At 54.1% G+C, this 12,326-nt stretch overlaps 5 protein-coding genes across 8 annotated transcripts; 2 read left to right on the forward strand and 3 right to left on the reverse strand.

Annotated features, from left to right (window-relative positions):
• Positions 1-1,220: 1,220 nt before the first annotated feature.
• Positions 1,221-2,759, reverse strand: H257_05968 (hypothetical protein). Its single transcript, XM_009830999.1, has one exon. The coding sequence runs from the start codon at positions 2,658-2,660 to the stop codon at positions 1,293-1,295; it is 1,368 nt and encodes a 455-aa protein (XP_009829301.1). The 5' UTR covers positions 2,661-2,759; the 3' UTR covers positions 1,221-1,292.
• A 417-nt stretch (positions 2,760-3,176) lies between these two features.
• On the forward strand, positions 3,177-4,351 carry H257_05969 (hypothetical protein; the record flags this gene model as incomplete). Its single annotated transcript, XM_009831000.1, has 2 exons — positions 3,177-3,316; positions 3,925-4,351. The coding sequence occupies 2 exons, from the start codon at positions 3,177-3,179 to the stop codon at positions 4,349-4,351; spliced, it is 567 nt and encodes a 188-aa protein (XP_009829302.1).
• Positions 4,352-5,214: 863 nt separating this feature from the next.
• On the reverse strand, positions 5,215-6,769 carry H257_05970 (hypothetical protein). The gene has a single exon (XM_009831001.1). The coding sequence runs from the start codon at positions 6,674-6,676 to the stop codon at positions 5,276-5,278; it is 1,401 nt and encodes a 466-aa protein (XP_009829303.1). The 5' UTR covers positions 6,677-6,769; the 3' UTR covers positions 5,215-5,275.
• Positions 6,770-8,419: 1,650 nt separating this feature from the next.
• H257_05971 (hypothetical protein) lies at positions 8,420-8,693 on the forward strand (the record flags this gene model as incomplete). The annotated part of the gene is made up of 2 exons (XM_009831002.1): positions 8,420-8,514; positions 8,576-8,693. The coding sequence occupies 2 exons, from the start codon at positions 8,420-8,422 to the stop codon at positions 8,691-8,693; spliced, it is 213 nt and encodes a 70-aa protein (XP_009829304.1).
• A 503-nt stretch (positions 8,694-9,196) lies between these two features.
• Positions 9,197-12,296, reverse strand: H257_05972 (hypothetical protein). 4 transcript variants are annotated; one of them, XM_009831003.1, is made up of 8 exons: positions 12,053-12,296; positions 11,651-11,991; positions 11,434-11,549; positions 11,215-11,386; positions 10,859-11,152; positions 9,814-10,530; positions 9,502-9,685; positions 9,197-9,443 (listed from the first exon to the last, which is right to left on the reverse strand). In XM_009831003.1, exons 1-8 carry the CDS (start codon positions 12,258-12,260, stop codon positions 9,211-9,213), a joined length of 2,265 nt encoding a protein of 754 aa, XP_009829305.1. In that variant the 5' UTR covers positions 12,261-12,296; the 3' UTR covers positions 9,197-9,210. The 4 variants fall into 4 exon arrangements, with proteins under 4 accessions (XP_009829305.1, XP_009829307.1, XP_009829306.1 ...); XM_009831005.1 differs by having other exon boundaries at positions 9,197-9,685; XM_009831004.1 differs by having other exon boundaries at positions 9,502-10,530.
• Between the last annotated feature and the right edge of the window lie 30 nt (positions 12,297-12,326).

Here is a 12,326-nt window from a genome sequence, read left to right on the forward strand (position 1 = left end):
AGCTCGAGCAACTGGCGCATGTTCTTGTATGGGATGCTCGGCTGAGCGCCGCGCCATACGAACAGGTCTGGAGCAATGCACTCGGGTAGTGCCGCCAGGAGGGCCGAGGCTAAGTGGCTATCACTAAGGGGTCGCCCTTCCAGCTTCTCCACTGCCGTTCGCATCTTGTCGAAGGCTTGGAGGTTGACGTCCAACGACACGTGAGGCTTGAACTTGAACGTGTGTAACCGTTGGTATACGGAGATAGCCGTTGCATGTTTTTGTTCGTCGCTGGAAAATTTCCGCCGAAGCGATGAAATGATGCTATGCGCTCATTCGTCGCGAATCCCGGCAGCGGCATCGCGCTGCGCCATGGCAGCGGCATCACGCTGGACCGTGGGGGACAAGGAGGCGTAGACCAGCGCGCATGAGCGCGCGATGGCCGTCTTCTCCAGCTTGATCAACTCATCCACGTGGTTGCGGATGGACTTCGCGATCGCTTCGTCCGTCGAGCGGTTGTCCTCGAGCCACTCGGTAAGCTCCGGACCCAGTGGTGGGTGGGCGTCGAGCGTGAGTGGTGGGAGAGGGGGTGAGCCGGCAGGCAGTGCTGCCGCTTCGGCTTGGTGCTGCCGGATGCGCTTGCAGTCATTGAGGAGCACCTTGTAGGCTCGACGGAGTCCCTTCATGGACGTGGCCGTCTCGACTTGCGCGCAGTGAGTCGCCATCTCGGTGTGATCCTCACCGGCAAGGATGACGGAAGGGAGTTCAAAGAACCACTCGTCGAAGTTCTCGGCGCCGAGGAGGCGCTGCGTGAACGATAGGGCCGCGCGAGAGGTAGCGGGTGGAAGGCTCATAACCAGTTGGAAGGGCAGTAGGCAGGAACAGGCACTTGGCAGGCAGAAGGAATAACTGGAAGTGAATTACTTCTGACTGGAAAGAACCAGCCAATCAAAACTAACTATGATTGATCACGACATCCAATGATGTTTCGTGACCAAATGTCTGCGCTGACTTCTACTCTGAGGAAAAGCCTCTAGAAGGCACAAAAACCTCCTACACGGCTAGCAGACGCTGTTACCTGACTGACAGGGCAGTGGGGATGTTCTCTATCAGAAGAGGGTGTTCTGACTTTTTCATTGCCAATACAGATGACGACGACGGTGAGTTCGATAAACTTGCAAAGCAATGCGCCTCGAACTTTTCAGCACGACCTAAAGTGACAGCGAAATTGCACCAAAGGGTATATACAGCACAGATAGTATATTATTACTACGCTGTAATTCAGTATACTCACTACCAACACAATAGAACATTTAACAGGCGGGCTTGGTGGTCGACGCCTTGTTGGCGTTAATACGACCGTAACCAAAGTCGTTGTTGGGGTACTTCGAGTCACTCACTCCACCGCAGTTGGCACCGGAAGGCTTCAACGAGGCCGTGTCAGCTGTAGTCGCCAGCAACTTGTACACAGTGTCGTACGACGCTCCAGGGTTAGCGTTCAAGATCAACGCCACAGCGCCTGCCACGTGGGGGGATGCCATGGAGGTTCCCGAGAAAGTCGCATAGGCGGTGTCGGAGGCCGAACCAGCCGAGCGGACGAGGCGACCGGGGGCCGACACGTCGGGCTTGATGAGAGTTCGGTTGGGTACCGGTCCCTTGGAACTGAAGCTGGCCAAGAGGTCGGCCGAGTCGGTGGCCCCTACGCCGATCACAGATGCAGATTCACCGGGAACGCCCACGGTGCCACAGCCGGGGCCGGCGTTGCCGTTGGAAAAGACGGGGATGATACCCGCCTTGCGCCACGCTTGAATCGACGCTTCGTACCAGGTGTCGCCGTTGCGGCGGGACCCCCACGAGTTGTTGACGACGTGGGGGGCGAGCTTGCAGTCGGGGTTGTTCCCGTCCGTGTCGGTGGGGCATGTGATGTACTGGGCGCACGCCAACAAGTCGGTTTGGGGGCACGAGCCGGCGGGGCACCCGGCGCACGCAATCCACTTGGCTTCGGGAGCTACACCGATGCCGTTGAGGCCGGCGATGGTGCCGGTGACGTGGGTGCCGTGTCCGTGGCGATCGTTGGGGAGCTTGGACTTGGTGGAGGGTTCGTACCAGCCGTTGGCCGAGCGGAAGTTGGCTTGCAACGTTTCGTGGGTGAGTCGGACACCCGTGTCGATGGAAGCCACGACGATGCCCTTCCCCTTGTTTCCACGAGCCCACGCGGTGGGGGCGCCAATGATCGTCACGCCCCACTCCACAGTGGAGTTGGTGACGGCAACGTGGGGGCCATCTTCTTTGATCACGGGCAAGTCGTATACTTCCACGGGGCCGATGCTCTCCACCGACGGCAACCCGCTCAACTGATCGACGAGGTCCTTCTTGGCGCCTTTGATGTACAAGAGGGTATCGATCCAGTACGCGGTGTACTCGACACCCGCCGCTTTCGCCAGCTCGACGCCCGCCGCCGTCGCGATGGCAGAGTCCGCAGATAGAGTGCTGAACACGGCCAGGGCGCGGTCTTCACGGGGCAGCGACTCGGTGTCGAGCTTGGCGAGGCTGTTGGGGGACACGAACCGAACCATGATCTCGGTTTCATCGGCGATTTCCAACTCGCGGAGCGTGCGGTGGGAGATCGTGGCGGCGGCGGTGGCCGTGAAAGCAGCAGCGAGCGAGGCAATGCGGACCATGTGGGTAGGGCCAAGTCAAATGCAGAATGATTGAATAGCCCACCAACGGTCAACAACAGTTGGACGGACCTCCTCTTGGCATATTCTTGTCCGTGGCCGATACGAAGTTTTCGACACGCCTGTAAAGCGTTTCGTCAAAAACATCAACGAAACCCTGGATGGATGTTGCTCTATTTCGATTGGGTACAGTATCGGATCCGGCCGCATGTGTGACATGGGGGGATCAGGGCAGCCTGAGCCTGAGAATGTAGGCGCGTCCATGGCCACCCGTGAAAGGCCGAAGGTCAAATCACTCCACTTTTCATCGTGGCTGCTCTGAGGCAAGGTTGTTCCACGAATACGACAACGTGATAGCCTCGATAACATGAAGCATCCGTTTATTATGAAGTTCCTATAAGGAAACAGCGACAACGAGCATTTGATATATTGTGACCGATTTTTTTGGTGTAAATTGTCCACTTCATAATATTGTCGATTTGATACAAATTTGGGGAGGGGGTGCAATCGAATCGCGCCATGGCCTTGCGCCCGTTCTGGAGCAACTCGATGTCGTCCACGGCCTTGTCTTGGTGGTCGTCGCTGGTACTGGGCACGTCCTTCACTTCAATGTGCTTCAAGATGGTGCCGTGGATGCCGCACGTGGACCGTTGCAGCAAGTTGCCCACTGCCATCAAGATCTGACCCACTTCCGACCAAACGGATCCACAATCGATCTGATTGGTTCAATTTCATTGAGAAGGTTTTGATTGGCTAATAATTTTGAGGTCTTCTGAAGTAGCCAATCAAATCGATTTAAATTCCAACGAGGACACAACACGAAATTTCACTCGAAAGCACAATAGGGGTCTACAATTTATTGCAGGCAACAACAATCTTTAGCAGGGGTTAGTACGCTCGGCGCGTGTAACAATTCATTGCAACTTGTCCGTCGAGAATACAGTACAGTATGTACGTCAACTACATTACAGTACCTTACCTCTACAGTACGTGTTGTCTGCAGCTGTCAACCGATCTTCCCTATTCCCGCAATACTTGCCAAACCACACTATTAGAGAGGTTTTGTAAGTGTCCGCTCGTGGTGGCGTTCTGCTCCGAACCATGCTTTTTGTGTTCGAGGCAGTTCGAACGGAATATCTAACATTATTAATAGTGGGTGTCAGAGTTGCATTGTCTTGCACGAATGCGTTGGCGTTCTGCTCACAAATATCTGTATAAGTAAATATTATTCGGATATTCATCCACGGGGGAAAATCAATTTGTCCAGCGCAGTGGGCGTTGTCCTTGCTTGCCCCCTTTGTCAAAACAACGACACGTCAACGACGTTTCTTCGTTCTGTGTGCGTTGAGCGACCAGTTATCCCAGACATCCGATACAACCTCAATGCTGTGTCCGACGCCAACGCGCTGCTGGACTTTCGCTTCGACGTCATGGGAATCAAGAAGTTGGACTACCTGCTTGGTCTCTCGGTTGTGGTGATTACTGCTCAACGCTACCGTGCTTCCCGCGACGAAGCGATGTGTATTTTGCTCGGCCGTTTGGCGTTTCCAACTCGTTTCCACACCATGACGCAGACGTTTGGGCGTTCACGGGCTGCTTTGTGCGCAATTCTTGTCCAATGTAATTGGAAGAACAAGCATGACATCTGCTTTGTCGTTGAAGACGCAGCGGCGCTGAGGTGTCTCCATGCCTAGCAAGACGACCCTCCAACCAAACTTGACACGTCAGGTTTGAGTGGCGGGTGGTGCAGTTCTTGATTGGCCAAGAACCGCCAATCATATGCAGGTATCACGGTGCAGACTGGAATTGGCAATCAGATTTAAGAGGACGCGTTCGTGTTCTACATAAAGTTTGACAGGTCTCCGTCCTATACAACTCGTTGGTCCGCGACGGCCTCCATGCAAACCTAACTACCGCATTCGGCGATCGCACTCCAAAAGTCGAACACACGTCTGGCACGATGGAGTGTTTTGGTCATTTTTGGCCCCCGTGAGGAAGTGTTTCGATCTGTTCAACATGCTTCAGCAGATCAGTGGAACCAGTGGAACACACGAACACTTGCAAAACCTCTCTAATATTGTGTGAATCCTGTCCTGGCTAAATTATACGGAGATTGATGTTGTTCGTTCATACGACAAGGCAAAAGTGGGCGTCGCACAATTGAACAACGTTACCAAATCAGCGGCACGGTGCAGGGAATTCCAGGTTCGCAACATTTAAGTATAGTATGTACTGTACAGCAGTGCTTACTTTGACTTTGAGTTATTCCCAGGTCAAAGTCAAATTTGCAATCTCGGCCAACACCTGCAACCGGGGGATGCCATCAAATCTCCGAGAACATCGTTCAAATCGGTAACATTTCATGTATTGATTGCAAGTGTTCCAAGTGTACTATCAATTGTCGAGGGTTACAGTGTGCATTTATATTTCACCGGCCTTACCAATGACGGCAAAGTGAATGTGGTGGAATAGCTTATTACAGAAAGCTCACTGGCAATGTCCTCGCTGCAACGACATGGAGAGACATGTACATGAAAAGACAATTTCATTCATTTAACACGGACATGGCATTCTTAACAACGCTGTCAAGGATACGTACACGAGTGAAATCTCTAGATTTAGCAAGCGGGCTTGGTGGTGGTGGGGGCAGGGGACGAAGGGGCCGGGCCCGACGAAGTCGCCTTGAACACGTTGATACGACCGTAACCGAAGTCGTTGTTGGGGTAAGTGGCATCACTGACACCGCCGCAGTTGGCGCCGGATGGCTTCAACGAGGCCGTGTCGACGGTGTCCGTGATCAACTTGTACACGGTTTCGTAAGTGGAACCCGGCTTGGCGCCCAAGATCAACGCCACCGCGCCGGCGGTGTGAGGGGCAGCCATGGAGGTCCCCGAGAAGGTGGCGTAGGCAGTGTCGGAGGCCGAGCCAGCCGAGCGGACGGACTTGCCGGGGGCAGACACATCCGGCTTGAAGCGCTTCTGGAGGGGTTCCGGGCCCTTGGAGCTAAAGCTGGCCAAGAGGTCAGTTGCGTCGGTGGCACCCACGGCAATGACAGACGGTGAATCACCGGGGGAGCCGACGGTGCCGCAGTTGGGGCCAGCGTTCCCGTTGGAGAAGACTGGGATGATACCCGCCTTGCGCCACGCGAGGATGGCAGCTTCGTACCAGGTGTTGCCGTTTTGGGTGGAGCCCCACGAGTTGTTGACGACGTGGGGGGTGAGCTTGCAGTCGGGGTTTTGGCCATTGGTGTCAGTGGGGCACACAATGTACTGGGCACACGTGAGCAAGTCGGTTTGGGGGCACGAGCCGGCGGGGCACCCGACGCACGCGATCCACTTGGCTTCGGGGGCTACACCGATGCCGTTGTTTCCGGCGATGGTGCCGATAGTGTGGGTGCCATGTCCGTGCCGATCGTTAGGGGCCGACGAGTTCGTGGCAGGCTCGTACCAGCCGTTGGCCGAGCGGAAGTTGGCAGCCAGCGCTTCGTGGGTGCCGCGTACACCCGTGTCGATGTTGGCCACGACGATGCCCTTGCCCTTGTTGCCGAGGATCCACGTCGCAGGGGCCTTGATAATCTCCACCCCCCATTCGTTGGTGGAGTTGGCAGCGATGACGGTGCGGGTCTCGTCTTGGACCGCAGGAATTTGGTACACTTCCACGGACGCGACGCTTTCGACGTTAGGGAGGGCGGCGAGCTGCGCCACGAGCTCCTTGGTGGCACCCTCGATGGCGACAACAGAGTCGATCCAGTATTGCGTGTACTCGACACCGGCGGATTTCGCGAGCTCGACAGCCGACGCCGTGATGGCAAAGTTCTCGGCGGTCAACGTGTTCAACACAGATTGGGAGCGTTCTTCGCGGGACAGAGACTCGATGTTGAGCTTGGCGAGGCCGGAACCCTTGCGGTACGTGACCAACACTTTCACGGTGGAAGACGTTTCCAAGTCGCGGAGGGTGCGAAGGGAGACCGTGGCGGACGCGGACGCGGCGAAGGCGGCGATCGAGGTAATGCGGACCATGTTGGTAGGAGGTAGGCAAATGAGGAATGGCTCTGGGGGTCCAAACCTGTTGTTGCGTGGCCCCTAGAACCTCAGTCGGGAACACGAACCAGGGATTCCCATCTGACGTCGTTCAAGAATGTTGAGCCTGGTCACCCAATCAGCGGAACTGTACCCAGGGATGTAACGTGGCATGTTATTTCAAGGCGTGCCAGCCTTTTGCACAACATTGGCCGTCGCGGTTGTGCAAAGGTAGTGAAAATGAGAGCGAATTTCAATCATGCATGTTCCTATGGTACAGTTCCCGTAGGAAAGCTCGTACCACAATTGAAATGGATCCATGGTACAATACTTATACTAGTACACTATTCTAGTACTGGTATGCCCCAAGGATCAATTATTATTGTACGTCCCACTATCGATGAAATGCGGTTATTACGCACTGGAACTTCGTCGATAGGCTGCCACTCCTTCGGCAGCCGAGGATATAATGCTGGGCCATGGCTTCTTGATATCGAGAAGAATGCAAGTAAGGAATGTGCATTGATTGACTGTGCGCACTTGGCTCTGCGGTACACTATAGACCCGACCTGAACTACAGGGCGGCCCAAACACATGGCATGCACAATCCATTGCAGTGAAATATGGTTCGACGACGACACGACTTGCGATTGTAGGATATCATGGCTGTTTATGTTGGATTAACCTTGAATACTTCAAGTAATGAACCCTTCCGACTGCCAGCAACCGCTACTGGTACATAGCGTCGCAGACCACGCACTGTAACTACAAACGTACTCGTGGTTTGTATTCAGATTGAGCCTATAAATCTGGGCGTGTCAGGAATACCCAGCGAAACATGTGCAATGCTGAGTGAAAATGAGTATATATACAGGAAGTACTACTGTACAGTACGAATCTGACCAAGGAGGACAATTGTCGAGGCAGCCCACGCCGCCGACCTACTGTAACTTGGTTTTCGCGCCGGCATATTTGGGCGGCATGAGACCCTTTCTTGCTCCACATGACCAAGACGACAAGGCCTTCTAGGTTCTTCGAAGGAATTGATTGTACTTCTGCGATTGCTGCCAGTGGTAGTTGAGCATATATATGTACGACGTTGTGTGCATGCATCGCAACACAGCGACAATAATCACTTTGCTCGAATCACACGATTGCAAAGTCCTTTCCAAAGCGTCGCGAAGTAGCACCGGTTACACGTCGCGCTCAGTCGTCTCTTTTGTCCGTCCTCGGTACTGGTGGCTATAGCCTCCTCTGATTACACCAATAATAGCTAAAGCACGGATGCACATTCCATGGCAAAGAGAATGGAACGGATCGACAGATTATAATAACGGACCCGTGTACAATCACCAGATTTGTCAGTTGGCATCGCGAGCACACCAGCTGTGAAAGGAACGGTTGTAGGAATCAAGCGACATACAATAAGAACACGGTTGTCATCGACAAAGCATCATTCTTTGTCAGATTTTCCGGCATATTTTTCGTCATGAATGTCCAGAGTACGATGGCCATAGCGAGTTTGGCAATTGTGTCGGCGACGGGGGGTCGCATCCGTCCCATTTGCAAGTCCGACTCATTGCCTCCTTCAACTACAATCTTCACCCCTCTATACATTCCGTCCAACACCACCACCACCCCTACATCTTGCCCTCAACGCCAAGCCCTCCCTACATGAATACCACGTTTCGTCCCAACGACTACGAGACTTGCCCCCACTTAAACACCCGCGCTCATTTCAAGATGGAACAGTCATCTCTGTCCGTTCCGGCTCTGGATAGATCCTCGGCCGATACAACAGATGCGTCCCCGGCAGGGCTTATCCAGATTCTGACTTTGTACACGTGACCGGCATCCTTGTCTGTAAATCGGCATTGGGAACTTCCTCGGACGATGCAGTGCGTGCATTCCTGGTGCAGCTGACTCGGATTCTACGTTTTGGCATGTCAAGGATTCGGAGCTGAATGGGGCGGCGTACGTCCAGTGGAAAGTCACCACGACCGACGATGGGAAATAATCACGCTGCAGTCCTGCACTTCCTGGCGCGATCCATGACGTGCGACGTGGGCGTCGTACCCCGACGAAGCGTTTGTGTATGGCCGTGACTGGAAGGTGGGCGGCAAGCATTCTCGTAATTTGGTTCTGATTTAGATGGTGGAAAGGTCGCTCTCAGGGCGGACACAGGTAAGTACCATGCTTGTTGCAACGGGTGCTCGACACGGGCGGCAGGTACGAGCTCGGCAGCAGCTACAGAACTACCCGATCAGTCAATAAACGCTATACCTAATGTTATGTCCATCCCTTCATCCCACGAGTATTCCCTGCATCGAGCTTGTACAGATGGAGCTCACCGTTAACTGTTAGAGTAACGTTAGTGAGGTCGGGATAGGACCAAGTCTCAACATCGCGTCTGTCCAATGGGTGCCTGGAGTCAATCAACTGTGGGAGACGTAGTAGCGACGACTTTTCAGCACAGTCTCACGTCCCAACGTGCGTTATAAACCACCATACAAATCACATACTACTCGATGCCTTTACTCGATTTTCATTAACACGTCGATGACCACCAGCAGAACGTGAACCAACTCGCCGAACACACCCATCTTGGACGCTTGGGCCAAGTACGCCCCCGTGTTGACAAGCACTTTTTGGTCCTTCCCCTTCTTCTTCGTCTTCTTCTTGGTCGCCTCCTCCTCCTTTGCGATGGGGGGGGGGGGCTTGTCGTGGATGGCCACACACTTTTGATGGAGGCGCATGCGGATCCAGTCTACAAACGGCGTCACACATTTATTATGAGCATAATACTGTATGTACGATCCTTCGACCTTGCACCCTCGACACGCGGTGAAACCACTCTTCAAACTCGAGGGATCGAATGGACTTGACGATAAAAAACGTCCGTCGCAGGCCCTCCTCTTCCCTAGAAATCATCCCCCCCAGGACCAGCACCACGGCTATGTACGTGGCATACCGGAGCCACAAGTACGGGTCGGCGGCTGGTCGAAGCAGCTATGTACATATCATATATCATTGCTAACACTGAAATCCATCTCTGTCAACTTGACTTTGCCTTTATGTGTGACCACGGTCGTACAACCAACTGCACTTTGCACAGCATAAAAAATGTGACAACGTACCGTTGCCGCGGTGCAGATGGTCGCGATGCCAATCAACGACGTGATGGCCACAGCATATTTGTGTCGCACGCGAAACCCCGACCGATGGGCAAACACGGTGGCGTTTAGGAACCCCATGAGGTAAATGTCCGACAGCGCCAGGGACGCCGGCGACGTGCCGACCACAAACAGCATCGCAGCCATGCACGTTGCGTGCAAAGCCACCACCACCACGGCGTACAGCTGGGCGCTCAGCACGTCGCTCGTTTGCGATCGGTTAGTCTCGGTCGTGGTCGCATCGGAGCGGAACAACATCGCCATGACCCGCCACCGCCGCGGCGACGTCCTCCACGTCGACCCTTCGACGTCTTCGTCGTCATCGTCGCCTTCCCCCACAAGACTGTACGGGTTTCTGCTACTGCTCGTCGTCCAGTCAGGACACCACGATGACGACGAAGGCCGTGAGGTGCTGACGCTGACGTCGCCACTCCTTCTCGTGGTGTGTTTGCTGGATTTTGAGGACGACCCATCGTCGCTGTTGTCGTTGGTGCTTTCGTTCTCATGCACAAGTGCGGCGTCGCCTTCTCGCGCAGACGCCAGCCACAGCTTGTAGTAGCGGCGACCCACAACGTACATAAACGCCGCGGCACTGACGTACGCGACGTCCACGACACCAAAGCGCAGTCCGTACCCGATTTCAGCGAGATGGTTGGGGAACCTGTGCAGCAACCGATAGTCCTAATATGTGTTCCCCCCCGTGGGGATTCAATTTAGTTAGTTTATACTGGAACATCGTAGTAGTAGTAGTAGAAGTAGTAACGGCGTGCATTAACTATATATCCATAAAGTACATGTTCACAAGGCGGATTCAAGTTAGTTAGTTTATACTGGAACATCGTAGTAGTAGTAGTAGAAGTAGTAACGGCGTGCATAACTATATATCCATAAAGTAGTACATGTTCACAAGGCACAAATACCCCCCAACTATAGCCCTAACGTCGTGCAATGTTGTGGAACGTTCCGAAGTACCAGTCGATGGTGGAACTAGTATAGATTGGAAGGATACCTGGACCGCGAGGAAGAGTTGATTGAGGAGCACGGTCATGACCGTGAACCGGATGACGCGGAAGGATCCTTGATGGAGCACGGCGGCGTTGGGGTTTTCAAACGGAAACGGGTCGATGAGGTACCAGTGCCGGATGAAGCAGTCCTCAACTTGGGCGTGCCGGAACTCCATGGACCACCGGTGCACGAGGTGCTTCTTGGCGAACTTGTCCTTTTGCAGCGCCGCGGAGCAGTCGGCGTCGGTCACGCCGTGAAACGGCAGCTTGAGCGCATAGTTCCGTCGCCGGAGGAGCTCCTACATACATAGTTGCCGTCATGGTCACTAGTACTACTACTACGTAGTACTTTGGTGAGTACCTGGCGGTAATGTGACACCATCCCCGATATGAGCGCAATGCCGTAGTTGATGCTCTGGTAAAACACGTCGGACCGAGTGTCGTACGCTGGACCGAGAAAAGGCCTCGCCACCAGTTGCACCGTCATGTACGTGAAGAAGATGCTCCATCCCAACATGGTGCTGTAGAGAAATCTACGCCAACATGGACTCAGTCTGTCGTGCGTGGGAACGAGTCGTACCTCATGCGAGTGACGCCAAAGAGTGGAATGATCAATATGAGAAGAGGAATCACGGGACCGCGCTGGGCGTGGAGGGGTTTCAGGGCAATCAGCACCCCCGCCACACTGGAAAACACCTGCCACCGCCATATATATGAGCAAAAAAGGAAATCCGTGTGAGGAAGGATGAGTTGAGAGAGCAAGATGAGAAGAAACGGAAAGGGGGTTGGTCGTGTACCACAAAGGACAATGTCTCCGTGTACATGGACAGCTGCCGCACATACGTGAGCAAGAAGCCCACGCCAAACGAAGGCACGGCCACCCCAAACGCAAGAAAGTACGTTACGGATGTGTACGAGATGCGCTGGACATCCCAGAGAAAGTACAAGAGCGTCGCGATGAACCCGAGCGCAAAGCACACGCGTGTGCGAGGCACAGCGGCTCGTTGAATGTACATGCGATACCCGAGTTCGTAGTCGCGGGAGAAGCGCAGTGTGGACGGACTCATACCAGTCTGGCCTTGGATCTTGGCAAATTGATCGTGCCGGTACTTGGACCCGCGGATGTTGAGCATCATCTCTGCAACGACGAAAGTAGTTATAATGCAGAAACGCATTGATGTGGACATATGTAACGTTACCGCGGATGGTGCCGTCGACAGTCTTAGGCGGCGCGTTCGCCTTGAGAATAAGCTCGGCGGCTTCGTCCACTTCGAAAAACGGCGTCTCTATCAACGACCGACGACGGGATGCTGCAGCATAGCTACGACGGCGAGGTTCACTTCCAGCCGAACCCAATGCCACGTAGGGATGTTCGTCTAGAATGGACGTCGCGCCGTCATGCTCCATTTGAAGCAACCGCCGCCTCTGTGGGGACACCACGACAAAAATCTAAGCGTTACGTGATTTATCCGG

This window comes from Aphanomyces astaci (assembly GCF_000520075.1).
Source record: "Aphanomyces astaci strain APO3 unplaced genomic scaffold supercont1.11, whole genome shotgun sequence".
NCBI classification, from domain to species: Eukaryota; Oomycota; class Saprolegniomycetes; order Saprolegniales; family Verrucalvaceae; genus Aphanomyces; species Aphanomyces astaci.

Bases quoted from the DNA above. Each gene is read 5' to 3' on its own strand.
- H257_05968 (XM_009830999.1), bottom strand. From the start codon at position 2,660: ATGGTCCGCATTGCCTCGCTCGCTGCTGCTTTCACGGCCACCGCCGCC.
- H257_05970 (XM_009831001.1), bottom strand. From the start codon at position 6,676: ATGGTCCGCATTACCTCGATCGCCGCCTTCGCCGCGTCCGCGTCCGCC.
- H257_05972 (XM_009831003.1), bottom strand. From the start codon at position 12,260: ATGGAGCATGACGGCGCGACGTCCATTCTAGACGAACATCCCTACGTG. The intron at 11,992-12,052 runs GTAACGTTACAT...TCGTCGTTGCAG, and splicing joins TGTCGACGGCACCATCCGCG to AGATGATGCTCAACATCCGC. The intron at 9,686-9,813 runs GTACGTTGTCAC...ATATGTACATAG, and splicing joins CCATCTGCACCGCGGCAACG to CTGCTTCGACCAGCCGCCGA.